The sequence below is a fragment of the Sapajus apella genome, unplaced genomic scaffold (genome assembly GCF_009761245.1).
Source record: "Sapajus apella isolate SASKATOON/1434 unplaced genomic scaffold, GSC_monkey_1.0 scaffold5, whole genome shotgun sequence".
NCBI lineage: Eukaryota > Metazoa > Chordata > Mammalia > Primates > Cebidae > Sapajus > Sapajus apella.
The window spans coordinates 39,611,967-39,630,647 of NW_022436945.1; the positions used below are offsets into that span (position 1 = coordinate 39,611,967).

The 18,681-nt window shown below is 33.1% G+C and overlaps 1 protein-coding gene across 37 annotated transcripts in view; it reads left to right on the forward strand.

The window, feature by feature from the left end:
• Positions 1–18,681, forward strand: part of FIP1L1 (factor interacting with PAPOLA and CPSF1) — a 79,268-nt gene that overhangs the window by 39,789 nt on the left and 20,798 nt on the right. For 19 of the 37 annotated variants that reach the window (XM_032274193.1, XM_032274213.1, XM_032274209.1 and 16 more), the window contains 3 exons: positions 2,176–2,269; positions 4,314–4,470; positions 18,586–18,640. In XM_032274193.1, coding sequence (XP_032130084.1) covers positions 2,176–2,269; positions 4,314–4,470; positions 18,586–18,640 — 306 coding nt within the window. Of the gene's footprint in view, positions 1–2,175; positions 2,270–4,313; positions 4,471–16,480; positions 16,508–18,585; positions 18,641–18,681 lie in introns of all 37 variants that reach the window. The other 18 variants (XM_032274176.1, XM_032274212.1, XM_032274189.1 and 15 more) reach the window with 1 other exon arrangement.

Consider the following 18,681-nt stretch of genomic DNA (forward strand, 5'->3'; position numbering starts at 1 on the left):
GAGAATTATAATTTTCTAATCTCCCTTTAGGGATATATACTTGTTAAGGCTGATTTCTCAGTTATATATTTTTAGAAACATAGTATTTGTCATTTTGAATCTTTAGTGATTCAAAAAAAATCAATTTAAAGCTGAAAAAAACTAATTAGACTTTTGACCATATTTAAGGTACATTTTAAGAGTTGAACACTTTAATGTGTTCCAGAATTTTTTAAAACTAGAGATCCTTAGAAATAAATGGTAAAAGACAGGTTGTAGAAATTTTTCCCCTCAACAGGAAAGTTAGTCTTATATCTCGATCTAATTTTTACCACTTTTAATGATTTGGAGAGTTTGCTATCTGACTTGCAAGTCCAAGCAAATTTGGTGGAATTTGTTCTTTATGGGAATAAATTTAAAACTGCAAAGGAGAGAACTGAGTGATTGGCAGTAGAAAAGGAAATAGTGAAAGTAAAAATTTTGACAATGAAGTCTAGGCAGCCATAAACGGAAAAGAAACGACAGCCTCAGAATGCACACCTGTATTTATAGGATGTTGGAATATGAAATGTTTGTATATCAGAGGGCTGATGGCATGTGCTTTGATAATGCAGTTATAGTGGGCATAGCTTTATAATTTAAGTTATAGGGAAGAAATTGACGCAATGTTTGTCTTATCGTCGAGATATTTGGATTTTTGTAATGTGTATATATTAACGTCTTTCCCTAGCTGTATTGGAGGATATGTTATTCTTCCAATTAAATCATTCTTGATCTTTGGGACCATGAGGAAACCTGGGAAGTCAATGACCCAGGCATAAAGTCAGAAAGGCATGAACATTTTTAAATTGTATTAAAATTATAGAGAAGGGAAGTCTTAAGTGGGCAAGAGATGGTAGGTGGGAACTATGTACTTGAAGAAATTTCAGATGTCATGATATACTTTTAATAGGGCTGACTTTGTTAGCATACAGTTATTTTTGGAGTGTTTCAATGTCTACTTAATATAAACTCTTACTAACCTATGATTTCCAGAAAAGTATTAAATTCCTCAAAGGTGAATTGTCTTGCTGGAAGAAAACCTAGCTCAAGGGAAGGGGAGGTCGATAGGCTTTGGGATCAGAAAAACTCAGGTTTGAAAGTTAAGTTTTACCATTTAATTCATACTTAGGTCAGTGATTTCACTTTGGACCCTGGGTTGTCTTTAACAGGTACACAATAATTTTTAAGTTTTTGTGAGGTTTAGATGTAACGGGTTTGGCATCCAGCCAATGGTAGCTGCTGTTATTTCTCATTTTAGGAGCCTAATCTAGTGACTGGAAGGATCTGTGATATTTTAATTGTTTTACTTCTATAAAGTTTTAAAGGCAGAATTGTTCAGAACTGAAATATAGATGAAGAGAAATTCATTTAATTTGCATCCACTTTTTATTTCCTATTTTTCCAATTGACTTCTATATCATCTTAGGCATGTATACTTTTATAGAGTCCTTCATCTGCATAATAGCTTTTAACATTATTTTAATTATTTAAAATACAGCTTACTAAGTTTTTCTGTTAAATTTGTAGCATCGTTTTGTGGTAGACCATTTTTCCATATCCTCAAGAACTTTAAAGAGATTGTAAATAGAGGTAGGGCAAGTATTTAAATTTTAATTTCAACTTTTCTATCTAAATTCAAGTTACCAGAAATGGAAAACTGGTTCCCTTTTTATTTTTTTTAATACTTGGACTATATCACAAGGAAAATATCCTATGTGTGTCAAAATGAGCATTATTTTCAAGCCTTTTTGGGAAATATTTAAAGTTTTTATAATAGAGCTGTCATGTGTGTTAAAATTGTAGTGGCCCCCAAATTTCCATTTGTCTGGTATTTGCTGTCTCATTTAATTTCGCAAAAGATAAATTCATTTGGAGACTACAAAAAATAGTAAGTTTAGAAGAGGTCTGCAGAGACTTAAAATTTAACATGATCATTGTTGGATATATTGATTGTAGTTAATTTCTTAATGAAACTTTTTATAACAGTGCAAAAGTAGTGAGCTTAAACACCGGAATATTTTTCAAAGTGTATTGTGATCTGATTTCATTTTAAAATTTATTGCAGACACCTTTTGTTTTTATTTCTTTATGATTTTATTATTTTTTAAGCATCTAATTAGGTGAAACTGAATTGATTCAATTTTTATGTTACAGGAGATTACCTGGGGCAATTGATGTTATTGGTCAGACTATAACTATCAGCCGAGTAGAAGGACGGCGACGGGCAAATGAGAACAGCAACATACAGGTTTAGTATTTTAAAATAAATTATTTTCTTTAACTGAAGGATTATATCAGCATTCTAATTTATTTTATTCAACAAATAGTCATAGTGCTATGCTCTGTTTTAGGTGATACAAAGAGATTTAAAATGTGGAACCAATCATCCTTAATTATAAAGGCACTTCCAGTTAGAATTTATAACCTCTGATTCTTTTTTAATAGGGTTTTTTCTTTTCCTTGTTAGATACATAATATAGGTTGAGTGTCTCTTATCTAAAATGCTTGAGACTAGAAGTGTATTGGATTTTCGAAATGTTTGTATGTATGTAATCTTAGGGATGAGACCCAAGTCTAAACCTGAAATTCATTTGTGTTTCATAAATAAGTTATTTAATTCATTGTAATGATTAGTTAATCTATGATAATGATTTTTCCTTTGGCAACCCTGAGTAAAATGTAATGGGCCTGAGTTTTGATTGTGAACCATCATATATGAGGTTGGGTGTGAAATTTTTTACTTGCAATAAAATATTGGTGCTCAAAACATTTTGGATCTTGGAGCATTTTAGATTTCAGATTTTTGGATTAGGAATGCTCAACCTGCATATAGGTTCACTGAATAAAAAATAAAAGATTACCAGTGATTTTACCACCTAAAGATAACCACATCTGGTACATCTCTTCTTACTAAGCAAAATTGGGATACTATTACAATTATATTTCTGTGTATCCTTTTTTTCTCATCTAAAATTATCATTTGTATTTTTTCAGATTCTTAAAATATTATTAAAGTATCTCCATGATAGCTTCATTGGATGAATATACATAATTTATTTAATGTGACATTTCTGGGGGAGGTAGAGTTCCTTTGTTTTTAGGTGAAAAAATGAGGGGAGATGAGTTATCAGTAAGTTGTATGATTAATGTTAGAACTGTAATAACTGAAATTTCCAGCTATTCAGCTTGGCCATACTTTTTTCATTATTTATTTCTCTTTTCTGAGTACTTTTAAAAATGTCCAGAGCACTTTATTCTTACCTTAGATAAATTGATCATGTGAAATGTTCCTTTTAGCATCTTTAAAGGCAAATCATTGCTACAGTGAAAGGTATTAATCCTTTTTTTCTTTCCTCTTACCATTGAAATGCCATGATTTCTCAAAATAAATACTTTAAGAAATAGCTTATTGGCATAAGCCCTACGAAAAACACTACACTTAAATGTAGGAAACGTTAATTGTAAAGAGGGATTGTATGTTTAAAATATTGCTTTAGTCAGCAAGGATTTGAGAAGTATGAATTAAATATACAACATTATGTTGGCTGTTTTTGGTCTTTGCCAAATTTATTTACACATCCTTGGGGAGCTTGTCAAAAATCCAGATTTTGAGGTGCCACTTTGCTTTCAGTAGCTTTGGGGTGCTTCTCATGTTGCCTGTCCCTTAACCTGTTTACACAGATAAGCATTTTGCAAACATTGCATTATTTTATTTTTCAAGTATAAACCCTGTTCTTAAAGTTACATGGCTGACATGAAAAAGTTACTTACATATTTTGCTGCCTGTTGCTTGCATCTGTTGATGCATGCGTGACAGTCTCTTACTTTGCAACCTGGTGATGACAGGCCCTGGGAACAGTGAATGTCTGACCTCTTGCCATATTAATTTCTAAAGGCTAGTGTCTGTGATTAATGATTACATTGCCTTAATTGAATACTTTAACTTTGGTTGGGTGACAAAGATAATACTTGTTAAATTATCTTTATAAAAGTAATCTTTTCTTGTATGGAGTGTTTTTATTAATTACTTTTTATTAAGAATTTTTTGGTAATGATCCAGTTGTTTTTTCTAAAGATTTGAATATGCACATTTTAAAAAGTACATGTGTGCATATACTCACATAAGTATATGTACACACATACCACACATGTAGAATTATTACTCTCCCACCAAAACTACATAGGTGAATTAAATTACCTTTTACTTTGTTTCTTAAGATTAAATGAAATTAATTTACTAAGATTAATTTTAGATAAAAATATTTATGTATCTGTTTATGCTCTAATTTTAGGTCCTTTCTGAAAGATCTGCTACTGAAGTAGACAACAATTTTAGCAAACCACCTCCATTTTTCCCTCCAGGAGCTCCTCCCACTCACCTTCCACCTCCTCCATTTCTTCCACCTCCTCCGACTGTCAGCACTGCTCCACCTCTGATTCCACCACCGGGTAAATAGTAAATAAGACATTTGACTTTGAAAGAAAAATAACTTGCAAAATAACTTCAAAAATTTTTTACAAATAAAATAGAATCTTGATTGCATTGCATTAAAAGTAATAGATATAATACTTCTTCTTCAACAAATTTGAACTGAAACAGATATTTATTTGTCTTGATGTTTGAATATAGGAGAGAGACATTGTTCTAAAATTGAGAAGAATATACAGAAACTAATCTTGTGATCCAAAAATATGATAATGATTCCCAAACAAGTTGCTAATAGTATATGTATAAATCCATACTCAGTTATAAACGTTACCAGTATTAACTTGTTTGAAAAAATAAAAAGTAGATACTCTTAGGATAGGAGTAGATCAAAATATTATATCTTGTGAAGAAATTGAAATTAATATTTCAGTCTGGTCTTTTTTTGTATACTGGTTTCCTTTCAGGAGACTGCTAGTGGGTGCCAGGTACCTGGTATTTACTTCTTTTAAACAAAAGTAATATAAGTGTTTATCATACTATGTGATTCAAAAGTAGCTGTACTTTTAGCTACTTTTGATTATTAATTAAAAACCAGGTTACTGGTAATTGAGAAAAAACTCACAATTTCCAAATTTTATTTTTTATTTGAATTTTTCATCTGGGTGCCTTTTTTACTTTGTTTTTGATCTTTATCTGCCTTAAGCCAGTTTTTATGAAACTAACAGGATTGATTGATGTAATAATTACTTCTTCCCAGGGAGAAAGCTAGTAGTAAATGATGAAAAAATAGCTGCTTGTCCTCATCAGGGCAGCATGAAAGACATGTATTAGACATTACTTCCTATTAATAAAATCGGCTTATACTGGACAGCCATGTGCCCTCACTTACTTTTATTTGCAAGAGAGCTGTCTTTAAGGTGCCAGTTGTGATTACAGAGCCAAATGCATGATCTGAATAGGCCTTCCCTAACATTCATCCTTGACCTCTAAATGTCAGCTACTGCTCCTGTCTTTCATCCTCAATGCCTTTGATTTCCTTCCATTGTCACCTCTACTCTCAAAAAGCATAAGAAAAATATGAAAAAATAATTGTGGCTTTAGAGGATCTGTTCTCTCAAAAATAGAGGAAAGAGGATGTTGGAATAGATTAGACGTCCTTACTCCAGACGGCAATAGTATTTCTAACTTCAGTGAATTTCTTGTTCCAACAAGTAGATTGAGCAGAAACCACCCATTAGTTGGGATTAGATTTGTGGTTCTTGGGCCTTTAATATGCTGAGTATTAACCAAATGAAAGGGGACTTACGTGATTCAAAATGAGGACTTTTGTGATTTCTATATGAATCCTTTGTCCTCTTAAAAAGAATTAGATAAAAGGTAGGAATAATTAATATTTTAACAAATTTGATAAATGATACTAAAAAAAAGTATTAATTGTGGTAATAATCCTTTTGGATTCCTTTGTAATGTTACTTAAACTTTACTAGGTAGTAAATGATTTGAAATAATTTTCTTTTTTTTAATTCTTAAAAATCTTTTTTAAAATGTTATTTTTAATCGGTGGTGATACTTGTATATGTTTATGGAGTGTAATATGATGTTTTGATTATGTCTACAATTGTAGAATGAGTAAATCAAGTTAACATATTCATTACCTCACATACTTATTTTTTTGGGGTGAGAACATTCTGAAATCTACTCTCGTAGCAGTTTTGAAATGTACAGTTATTATTAAGTATAGTCATCAAGCTGTACAGTAGATTTCCAAAACTTGTTTTTTCCATTTTACTTAAACTTTTGTACCCTTTGAAAATCATTTCCCCTACCTCACTCATGGCCCCCAGCCTCTGGTAACCACCATTTTACTCTGAGTTGGATCGTATAAGTGAGATTGTGTGTAGCAGTATTTGTCTTTCTGTTCCTGGTTTATTTCACTTAACACAATGTCCTCCAGGCTCATGCATGTTGTTGCAAATGACAGAATGAAAGGATTTCATTATTTACTAATATAGTATCCCCAGATGGCTAACATTTTATATGTTCAGTACTAATTGTTTATTAAAGTAAGTGGGACAGAGGTGGTATGAACTAATGACAACAAAATAAGTACTTAGCTTGTATAAGAATATTCAGAAACTCTGTAGAATATTGCTGCAGAGGTAATTGCTACACAGATAGGCAGTGGCATTATCTGGAAGTTTGCTTTTTTTCCAAACTGATAAAATTACCCCTCCTTTTTTTTTGAGACAGGGTCTAATTCTGTTGCCTAGGCTGGAGTGCAGTGGTGTGATCTCAGCTCACTGCAATCTCCACCTCCCAGGCTCAAGCGATCCTCCTGCCTCAGAGTAGCTGGTACTCCAGGCGTGTGCCACCATAACTGGCAATTTTTGTTTTTGTAGAGATGGTGTTTTGCCACGTTGCCCAGGCTGGTCTTGAACTCCTGACCTCAAGTGATCCACCCTCCTCAGCCTCCCAAAGTACTGGGATTACAGGCATGAACCACTATCCCAGACCATTTTTTATTCATGTAACCTTTGTTCATAAGTATAACAAATCTTTGAACAATGTTTAGATGATTAATGGCATTATGCTGTAGAGTGCTGCTAATTATTTTTCTGGTGCTTAATCTGTTTATCTACTTCATGTTAATTCTCAGCTACATGCGTTCCATATTTTAAAATCCAGATTTCCCTGGATGCTTGTTTTTGGTTTATACTTCATACTGTTCTATCAGCATTTAATGAGTACAGATTCAAGTGAATTCTAATGCTGGTTTAATCAATACCTAACTGGTATACATGCGGAGCAGGATACCAAATTCATTAAAACCAAATACTTGAAGTTGAGACTCTCTGAATTGCTCCTTGCTTTTAGTAGAAGGTGAGCTGTTGGGGAGAGCATAAGCTGTGTATTTCTATCTGTGTTTTCTTGCAGTTTTAGTCACAGTGGTCTTGTATGTACTTGCCATTCCCTAATGTGTTAGCTAATTGAGTTAACAACATTTATGTATACATAACACCAAAGATGATTTTCAGATTTATAACTGGTACATTCAATCAGGACGGGCGCTGGCTCTAAATAACAGTATGGCTGCATAGATATATGCCAGCTGCCATGCTTAAAGCTGTAGTTTTCAGTTACTGTTTACCACAGAACGACGAGTATACTGTGTTTTTTGTAATTTCAATCACCTAAGAATCATAAGCAGCTAATGAAAGAAAGCTATGATTCAGGAGTCTTTTTAAAGTATTACCTTAAAAGATATTCCATTTTTTTTTTTTTAAAAAATTTTTATTTTTTTTTTTTTTTTTTTTTTTTTTGCTTTCTTCAGAAATAATCAAAAGAAAATGGGAAAAAGAGTTTTTTTTTAAGAATTAAATGTATTTTAATGTTACCTTTTTTAAGATTAGACTTCTAAGGTTTTTAAAACTCAAGTCCAGAATATGATGAGATAAATATAATAATGATATCTTATTCCCATATTTTAGGATGCTACCTAAAAAGTCTTTTTTATAGGTAGAGTTACCATACACCCAGATTTGCCTGGAACAGTCCTACTTTCTACCTTCTATTGCAGCATAATTATTATTCATTCTCCGAAATTCTCTAGATGATAAAATTTGTGATTGACTCTTGGAAATTTGCAGATGGGGCTTATTGCATAAGTATATAGTTACTGTTTAACAATTATAAGGTGTTAGAGATAACTCTCATTTGAAGGACTTTTACTGTTAAATAGTTGACAGAAGTGGAGAAATGTATTGCCTCCTCTCTCCCTTAAACACCTAAACACATACCTGCAAACATATATGAAACTTTGCTAGTAACACAGGAAGGACAAAGTATTTCTGGCCATAATAGATTTGTATGAAGAGTAGAGGAGATTTTTGTGTTAAAATACAATAAAGCAGGAAGAGACTTCGGGAAATGCAAAAGTATTTATAGTGTTTCCCTGCAGCCATACTAATAGTAGCTTTAAAACAAACACTGGGCCTGGCTTGGTGGCTCATACCTGTAATCCCAGTACTTTGGGAGGCTGAGGGTTAGGATTAGGGTTAGGGTTAGACCAGCCTTGCCAACATGGTGAAACACCATCTCTAATAAAAATACAAAAAAAATAGCCGGGGGTGGTGGCACACACCTATAGTCCCAGCTACTTGGGCAGCTGAGGCAGGAGAATCACTTGAACCCAGGAGGTCGAGGTTGCAGTGAGCTGAGATCACACCATTGCACTCCAGCCTGGGCGACAAGAGCGAAACTCCATCTGGAGGGGGAAAAGAAAAGATGGCTAATTTAGTTCTGTAATTTTCAGAAATCTGTTATTTCAATTTCATTTTCTAGTGAATCAGAAAATAGTTTTCATTGTATTAAATTTTTTCAGAAATACATTAGAGTGGTCTCATGCTTTTTCTGAGTATTAATAGATATAATAGCTAATACTTACTTGAATGCTCACTTTTTAGGGTACTATTCTGAGCACATTCCATGTGTTAACTCATTTGATTCTTGAACAACATCTGAAGTAGATATTATCCTAATTTTGCAATGAGGAAGCGGGGACCTAAGGCATCTAAGTAATAGCTAGAAAATAGTAAAACTAGAATTCTAACCCAGGCAGTTTTGCTTGAAAGCCCGTTTTCTTTATTAACTATGTTGAAATGAATCAGTACCTATATCTAGAAAATTGTATTATTGGATTATGTGTATTTGTCACAGTAACATGTCTTAGAACCTTCTTTTGTTAAAGCATTTCTCTGATGTTGAAGTACGTGCATGCGTATTTGTGGGTAGGAAAGTTAGGGAGATTATAAGGAGCAGTCATCAAATTTTTTAAAAATCTGATTAATGTTTTACTCTTTGCCTGGCTTGTGTTAAGAACTCTTTCTTTAGCTAAAAAAGTCAGTTTTGAAACACTTTGAATAATTTGAATCATGTATTTTATTGGAAGAAAAACTGTAAAATTGGAAGCATTAATGTTATAGGGTAGGTGATTTTGTGTGTTTGTTTATTGTGGTAAAATACAATATATTTGTCATTTTAGCCGTTTGTGTAGTTCATTGGCATTAAATACATTCACAATGTTATGTAACCATCACCATGATCTGTACATAAAACTTTTTCATAAATATCTGTACCCACTAAACTCCTTCCCTCCTCCTTAGCCCCCTACTTTTTGTCTCTATGAGTTTACTTATTCTAGGTACCACATATAAGTGGAATCCTGTATTTGTCTATCTGTGCCTGATTGACTTTGTTTGTTTCTAAAATAATAGAATTTAATTAATGATAGTGAGTAACTTTATGATAGGCTTTTAATTTGGGCTTTTAAGTGTTAATTTACTTTAGTGTCATCATATTTGATCTTCATGTTTTGTAGTGGAGTTTACTGAAGAGTAAAAGGCAAATTCTGTTGAACTCATTTGTTTTTGTATGAATTCTTAAGCCTCAGATGACTAGTTCTGTGGGTCTTGGGAACAATTGAAATGTAGTCTAGTATCGGAACTCTGCTGAGTTGAAAAAGGGTCTTTGCTTTACTGAGATATATCCCAGCTACTCTGGACCACAAACCAGGCATCCCTGCTTTTAAAGTTAGCTATATGGTTTAACTGTTTATCTCTAGGTACCAGATGTGTAGGATTCTGCATTTTAGAAAGAAGTAGATTTCTTCCTAAAAGACTGTTGTCTTGTAGATCAGTGTCTGACTAGTAATCTAGTACTACTAATTGCATGAATTTTTTTTTTTTTTTTTTTTGAGATAGAGTCTTGCTCTGTCACCCAGGCTGGAGTGCAGTGGTGTGATCTTGGTTCACTGCAAACTCCGTCCCCCAGGTTCAAGCGATTCTCCTGCCTCAGCCTTCTGAGTAGCTGGGATCACAGGTGTGTGCCAGCATGCCCAGCTATGTTTTGTATTTTTAGTGGAGACGGGATTTCACCATATTGGCCAGGCTGATCTCAAACTCCTGACCTCTTGATCCTTCTGCCTCTGCCTCCCAAAGTGCTGGGATTATAGGCCTGAGCCACCATGCCCAGCCTAATTGCATGAACTTTAAAACCTTGTTCATTCCTTAAATATGTTAATTGTGGGTTAGGGATGATATATAGGATTTGGGTTGGGAGTGTGAGCTACTCACATCTAGGGTCAGTCTGCGTTTCCTCTAAGTCCTGCATTTTCATTACATTATTTTTCTGTTAGCAATCTGGTTCTTTAGCACAGCAGTTCTTAAAACTTTTCCATTACAGGCTTCTTTAAACTCTTAAAAATTACTGCAGATCCCAAAGAGCTTCTACTTATGTATGTTTTATCTGTGTTTTAATCTTAGAAATTAAAACTGAGAAATTAAAATATTAGTTTAGAGATATGTGTAATAAACTCATTACATGTTAACATTGTAAAATTTCTTATGAAAAATAACTATACTTTTCCTAGAATAATTTAAAAAATTTAGTGGGAAGTGGCCTTATTTTTTACACTTTTGGAAGTCTCTTTACTATGTGGCTTAGTAGAAAAATCTCATTTCTCCTGTTTGTTTTTGTGTTAAATCTATTGTGATATCGCTAGTTGTTTAGCCTCCAGAAAACTCAGCTGTAAGAAAATGAGCATGAAAAAGGCAAATGACATCTCAGTAAATTTATGACAGTAGTTTTGACCTTGCAGATTCCCTAGTACGGTCTCAAGGACCCTAGGGTCCTGGACAAAACGTTCAGAACATTGCTTTGGCAGAAGCTCGGCCTATATTGGATGAATATTATCAGTGCCCTTGAGGAAGTACAATTTTATCTCTTTAGTTGAGAAATGATTTTATGAATGTAACAGTTATTAAGCTAATTTTATAATACCATACATTTTTTGGTCTTACCCAACAGATTACCTCATATTAACTGGCACTGTTTGCCAGAAATGTAAGCATTTTCCATAGATATTATTAAAGAATTCCTTAAAGTTTTTGAAAACTATTTATTCTTGAGTTTTTCTATATTTATTTTAAGAAGCTTGCCTATCAGTGTTTTCAGTAAATTCAAAATAGAGTGCAATGCTAATTATCTGTAATAAATATAATTTTCTGGCATAATTAAAATTTATTTAGATGTAAATTTAACAGAGATTAAAAGCTTCTTTAGGATGTTGATTTTTGAATGTGTTTTCTCCTCCATGATGCACCCTTTATAATAGTTACATTTTTAATATACCATTGACACATTTTGTTGAATCTAATTACAGTTTAATTTCTGCCTTCTGCTTACACTGCTCTTTCAATCATTTCATGATTGTATGTAAGCTGGTAGAGATAATTTCTATACAAGTTCTCTATTAAAAACATTGGTATTTCTATCAAAAATGTTTTTTCTAAGATAAAAGTTTATTTTCTATAGGCTTTAAATTTTATAAATTAGAACAATAAGAGATCCTAATAAAGATAACATAGTTTGTCCCTTTTATAGTTTATGTAAGATTATCTTTTTTACCTTTTAGACATGAAGTATGCTGGTATATTTTGGTTACTTTATGTGTGACTGTACCAGTTTTTAACACTATTTTTTTTTCCCTAAAGATAACTTAAATCCTTTTTTGCACCTTGTAATTGTTTTAATTATGAAGTAATGGTTTTGTAGTATTCTTTCTACATTCTGGTTTGTATTTAAGGGTGCATGGTAGATGAGATGATACGTGTGTGTGTGCACATGTTTTTGCTTGTGTTTAATTAAAAAAAATCCTGATACATAAAAGAGCATTTCTATGTGATATTTAAAGATTTTTGTAAACCTTGGCTTTCTGTATTCTGTTTTTTTGAGTAAAACTTACTTCTGAGTTTGATGGCTTTGAAATACAAATCGTGAGACTTAAGGAAAGTGATCAGGTTTATCTATTGCATAGTGCTGATGCAACTTGGAGTTATACTAGTGAGAAAAGGGAATCGTAGTTTACAGATTCTGCCATTTTCTTCTTTCATTTGAATTAAATAGAGAAAAGATAGATGGTTATTGCATGTATTGGTTTTCACTGCTGTATAACAAATTACTCCAGAATGTAGTGGCTTTAAAACAACATACATTTATTGTTGAACAATTTTTATGGGTCAGGAATCTGGAACAGCGTAGCTGGGTCCTCTGCTTTAAGGTCTCTCTCAGACCTCTGTCTTCTCTAAAGGCTTGACTAAGGAAGTATTTGTCTCCAAGCTTATTCACCTCTTTGTTAAAAGGATTCTGGTTGTTGTTTTTTTTCTAGACTATTGGATTGATAGGGCTTCAGTTCCTCACTGGTGTAGGCCTCTAATATGTCAGCTTGCTTAATCAAAGCACATAAGCTGAGAAGGCAACAGAGAGACTGCCAGTGAAATAGAAATCACTGTCTTTTCTAACCGAGTCTTGGAAGTAATGTACTTTGATTTTTGTGTGTGTGTTAGAAATAAGTCATAATGTTCAGCCCCCACACAGGGCAGGACATAAATACCAGAGGTATGTAGAGGCATAAATACCAGCAGGCAGGGATTATTAAAAGCCATGTTAGATGCTGTTTTGCCTTAGTTATATAAAATGATGATGGACTACATTGAGAATGAGTTTATACACAATCTTTGTTTAGTTTTTTTTGTGAATGCAAGGCCCACTATTAATTTTGTGGGAATTTTTAGTATGGATAAATTCTTTTTAATATGATGTTTAACAGGAATGCTGCCTTTGTGTTCCTTTGTCTCAGTTCCTTCAATCTCCCAAATAGAATTTCTGGTCTTACCCCCACCCCCTTTTACATTTAAGTATATGCATTATATACTGGAAAAATAAAGCTGGGTGTGGTGGCTCACTCTTATAATCCCAGCACTTTGGGAGGCAAAGGCAGGTGGATTGCTTGAGTTCAGGAGTTCGAGACCAGCCTGGGCGACATGAAGAAACCCCATCTTTATAAAAAATACAAAAATTAAGGCCAAGCGTGGTTTCTCGCACCTGTAATTACAGCACTTGGAGAGGTCGAGGCGGGTGGATCATTTGAGCCTGGAGTTTGAGACCTGCCTGGGCAACATAGCGAAATCCTGCCTCTACAAAAAAAATGCAAAAAGTTAGCTGAGCGTGGTAGTACACACTTGTAGTCCCAACTACTTGGGAGACTGAGGTGGGAGAATTACTTGAGCCTGTGAGGCAGAGGTTGCAGTGAGTCATGATCATGCCACTCACAGTGGGCAGTGGAGTGAGACCCCGTTTCAACCAAAAAGAAAAAAAAAGAAATCATCTTCTCTTTTGAAAATGTCAGATGATGTAAGCTCTCATAGCACTTTAAGTGTCATAAATACTTTGTTTCATAAAAATTTGGAATGGGATTTATTCAGTCTATATTGAATATTAAATTGTTCAGGAGAGAAGTTTAGAAACTGATCCATTTATCCTCATAGTATAGTCCTGGGTCAGCAACATCATCTGGGAAATTTGGGGGAATGCAGATTTTCTGGTCCCACCCTAGACTTAATGAATTAGAAATTCTAGGGGAAAGGCCCAGCAGTCTGTTATAAGAGACTCTCCAGGTGATTCTGATGCATGTTCAAGTTTTAATACCACTAATCTGTTCAGTCTGTTACAGTTTGAATATTACTTTTCCAAAAGCTTTTAGCTAGCTCTAGAAATTTACTTTTACTACTGTTACATGTAGCTTTCCAGGAAAATAAACATTTTTTTAAAACTCATTTTTCAGATAGGGGATACAGAAAAGAAACAAAATACTTGCCTTATTTAAGTCTGTTGTCTAAGTCATCCTGTGTTTGCCAGGAAGATGGAGGTGTTGGGAGGGGAGAGGAGAGGGACTTTTGAGATGAATTTTCTCCTCCCTTATACTGTTTCTCTTTTATTAAGAAAGGTCAAATACTAAATAGTGATTTTTAAATGAGAATGATGTTGGCCTTATATGATATCACGTATTAGTTTGAAACTATATCCAATAATTTTCAAAGAATTGGTTGCATATTGTTTCATCAACTTTACAGCCTTGTTTTAATGAACATTTACTAATAAAGATTTGCATTGAAATAATATCTAGATGAAATGGAGGTCTCACAAGAAGGTCCCTTCCTAGTTGCCATGCCAACTTTCTGGTATGTAGGCATTGGTTAGAAAGACATCTTTAAATGACATGATTTTTTCTTTGATTATGTGTTCAATTCCAGTAGCTTATTTTTGTCCTATGTAGTAAGATTAACATTAAAGACAGACAGTAATTTTAACTACTTTTGTAATGTACTTAATTTTAATTCTTTAGTATTATGTCTTTTATCTCTGTGTTTTGTGGAAGTTTCATAGCTTAAATGTTTTTGAGGACTAAAGTTTGAAGGGACTGACTAGTAATTTTTTTAGTTTTTTGCATGAATTTACATTCTAATAAGCTGTAGTAAGCATTAGCTAAGTGGTACATCCTGCTTACATATTCATTTAGGTAAAGTTATTAGGATTACAGTATATAGAATGGGTGGATGATTTTGGTATATTCCTTTATCTTATAAATCTTATCTTACAGATCTCTGTCTTCTAAATCTAAGAAAATAATCATTTATTTAAATATAAAAACTAGATCAAATAGTGAAGTTAAGTAGTGTCTCTGTTGTTAGATAATTAGGTTATAGTATTTATTAGGAACATTTAATGCTCTGCTTTCCTTACTTTTCTCATTTACTTGGGAGTCTGGGACTCTGCTAACTTGTATGGTTTGCTGGATTCTTTTAGTAATTTGGGAAACAGGAACGTAACCTCAGGATGGATGAGAGTTTCCGTTAGCTATGGGTCACTTTAGCAGACTTGTGGATTCCTAATGATTTTTGAAACTTCATGACTGCTTTATGTATCTTCTTTAGTCTTGTTGGTTTTCTAAGTTTGGAATATGTTTTTATTGTATGGGTGGTTAAAATCAGGTGCTTCGGTGTCTTTTTTAAGGCCATATGCTAACTTAAGATTTTTTAAATCTAAGTCTCTTACTCTGATAAAACATGCATGTCAGAACATTTTTAAATAGTGTTAGCATATGTTTCCTTTGACTTGAAAACAATTTTGTTTTCTCTCTCTTTTTTTTTTTTACATACATTTAGCTGATGAATTAGATTATTTTTTGGACTAATTTTGATGCAGTTTTTAAGATAGGATTTAGGAAACCATGCCAACTGTTTTAATTATTTATGGTATAAAAGTTTTCATGAGAAAGTTATTTTTAATTGTCTTAAATTTTTTTTATTTTCCTGCTTAGAAATCTATCATTTTTCCTCGACTAAATATAGTGAAAATTTGCATGCCACATAGATTGCTTTCATGTAGCTCTTAAATTAAAAATGCTGAATTTAAATTTAGTAAATACATTTTATGTTAGGCTTTAAGGGCACATTTGGTCCCTGTAAATCGAGAATGTACATAGTTTATTTCTCAGAGTCACTCAATATTTGCTAATACCTGTAGAAGTAAATCATTCATATTTATGTTAATGTGCCCTGGGGGTGTATATATATGAATTGATTATTCCCCCTTTCTCTCCTTCTAGAAATCAAAGGAAATGTTAGCCTTTCCTCACTTCTGCCAACAATAGTAAAACAGTCAACACTTGAATGAACCAAAACATATTGAGCTTTACAAAAGTCAGTAATATCCATCATCTTGAGTTATCCTTGTACTACCTGCAGTATTAGAGAAAGAACCCCACAGATCAGTTTTCCTATTAAAATAACAACCTTAGGCATTGATTATCATATTTAGTTAGGATTAAATTCATGGCATTTGATAATTGTGTGTGCATAAGTGTGCTTTTTAACTGATGTCTAACTTGTGATTACAACTAGTGGGGGAAACTTTGTTATCAAGTTGTTAGACTGGGTTTTCATCAAGGAGGTTGTTGTATGTTATACTTGAATTGTTAGTCCTCTGCAAGAAAACAGAATGCTTCTCTTGAGTGAATAAGCCAGGATAATGAGGCGAGGGGTTTTATTTCAAAGTTCGTTTTGGTGATGGCATAAATACATAACAGGTTCTGAAATCCAGTTACTATATTAAATTTCATCACTTGTTTTTTAGGTATTCCAATAACTGTACCACCTCCAGGTAAAACTTTTTTCATGTTTTCTCCATCATTGTTAATAAACATGAAATTTTAAGCTTACAGTTACAGGAAGGATGGTGTTGATGCGGTTAGAATATGGAATAGGCTATTGGGATTTCAAGGTCCTATTTTCAGCTCTGCCTTTGCTTCATTCTAGTTTTGATTAAGATACTTAGCTTTCTTATACCTGTCTTACCCATTTCTGTAGAAATAGAGATTCTGAGAAAATTCTTACCTATTCAATTTGCAAGGAAAACAGTATAGGGTATAAAATAAAAATTTTCTTTAAAATGTCTTTACAGACTAATGAATTTTTTGATATAATGTAGTGACTGCAAGAGAAGAGAAAGATAATTTATTTTGACTTTATCATTATTTCTGATTTTTAAATTTTAATCCTGCTAGCTTAACTTAGTATCGTGAGAAAATGTGTTCTAAACCACATAGCAACTAGACAGACAGCTGGTCAGGTGATTGTTCTTAGAGTGGTGATTGTTTATTGTTGTAATGTTATGATCAACAGGAGTTTATATGTGGCCCAGTGTTTTTGTTTTTGTTTTTGTTTTAACATTTTTGTCAGTTATTTCTTTTTATAGTGTGATATTACACCTAGTAGCAAGTGTGTTTTACTGAGTTCACTGTTACAAGCCAAAGTGTATGAAGAGAATGAGAGGTGATAATGCTTGCAAGGGTGGGTCTCAGTTCAAAATGACTTCGATAAACAGAAAGAGTAAAGTTTAGGTAGCATAGGACAGTATACATATTTAGATGTGGAATAGAGGCATTGATTATGTGTGAATGTGTCTGAAAAAGACTCATCAGGGAAAGTCAAAGGAACCATTGGTGTGTCTTTTTAATTTAAAGAACAATGTGGCTGTGAAGCTGTGTGAAGTAGGATTGCGGACTGTAGGACTAACGTGGTAATTGCCAAATGTTGTACTTTTAAGATGTTTAATAGAGGAGTTATAGATCATAAACCTGAATACAGTGAAGAGCATGGTAAACATCAAAACAGTTTGAAGCGGGGCTAAAAATTGATTTAAGTGGACCTTTGAGAAGGATTCGGACAACTGAGATTTATTTTTTCGTAGAATTACTAAAACGGAGGCTTAGTGGAAGTGTTTTCACATAACTACAAGTTGATAGAAAATATGACAGTGGAATACCTCTTGTTCTCATTTAGGCCAGTGTCTGAATTGTAGTGTGAGAGATTTAAGTTACATAATTTGGTGCATCTATAGTAGTGAGAGTTGTTAACACTTGGAAGGAATTGGTATCATAAGGAATTGACATCATAAGTTTTGGAATCAATCTTTTTCTGTTGGGATGATTTATAGCCAATCTGAATTTGAAAGTATAGTGTAGATAACTGTTCAGGTCCCTTTTAGTCCTATTATTCTGTGGTATTCCATTTAGGTATTGTGAATTTATTGAGAATGCAGACCCATGATGTAGAGGTACAAATTATATATCCGTTATAAACTAATCCACAAACTATATTATGTGCCTTTCTTTGTAAAATAGTTTGTTAGGGTTGTGCTATTTGAACATATTTTATGGTGGAAATTCTCAGCTTTGAGTACTGTACATTTACTGGTAAGACTTTATAAGTTACACGTTTCAAGGAAATTTCTATACTTCTATTACACATTTTAAGGAAATTTCTATACTTCTAAAACTTGAAATATTTTTTGAAAGAGGTAATTACTATTTTATCCGCTTTTCTTCTAAAATATTTCAAATATATCTGGTGGCTACTGTTTTATGTATGGAAAAGGTAAGGCATTGAGATTATCTTTCTCATACTTACAAAATGGGCTGTGTGTGGTGCTGAAAATAAGACCGGTGTCCTGACTCCCAGTTTGTGCTCTGTGTATTAGACCAGACTGCTTATTTAAAGTTTTATTGTGCTAAAAATCTGTTTATAAGTTTGAGCTCCATTTTTCTGTCTCTTATTACAACATAGAGAAGCACATTCATATCCCCAGAGAAATTTAGTGATATGCAGCAACTTTGTTTCACTCTTGACATTTAGTGTACATTCTGTTAACATTTTTTATCTTATGATTGAATGTTTCAGGTTTTCCTCCTCCACCAGGCGCTCCACCTCCATCTCTTATACCAACAATAGAAAGGTAAATCAGCTATAGATACTGATTTTTGATCATTGATAGCC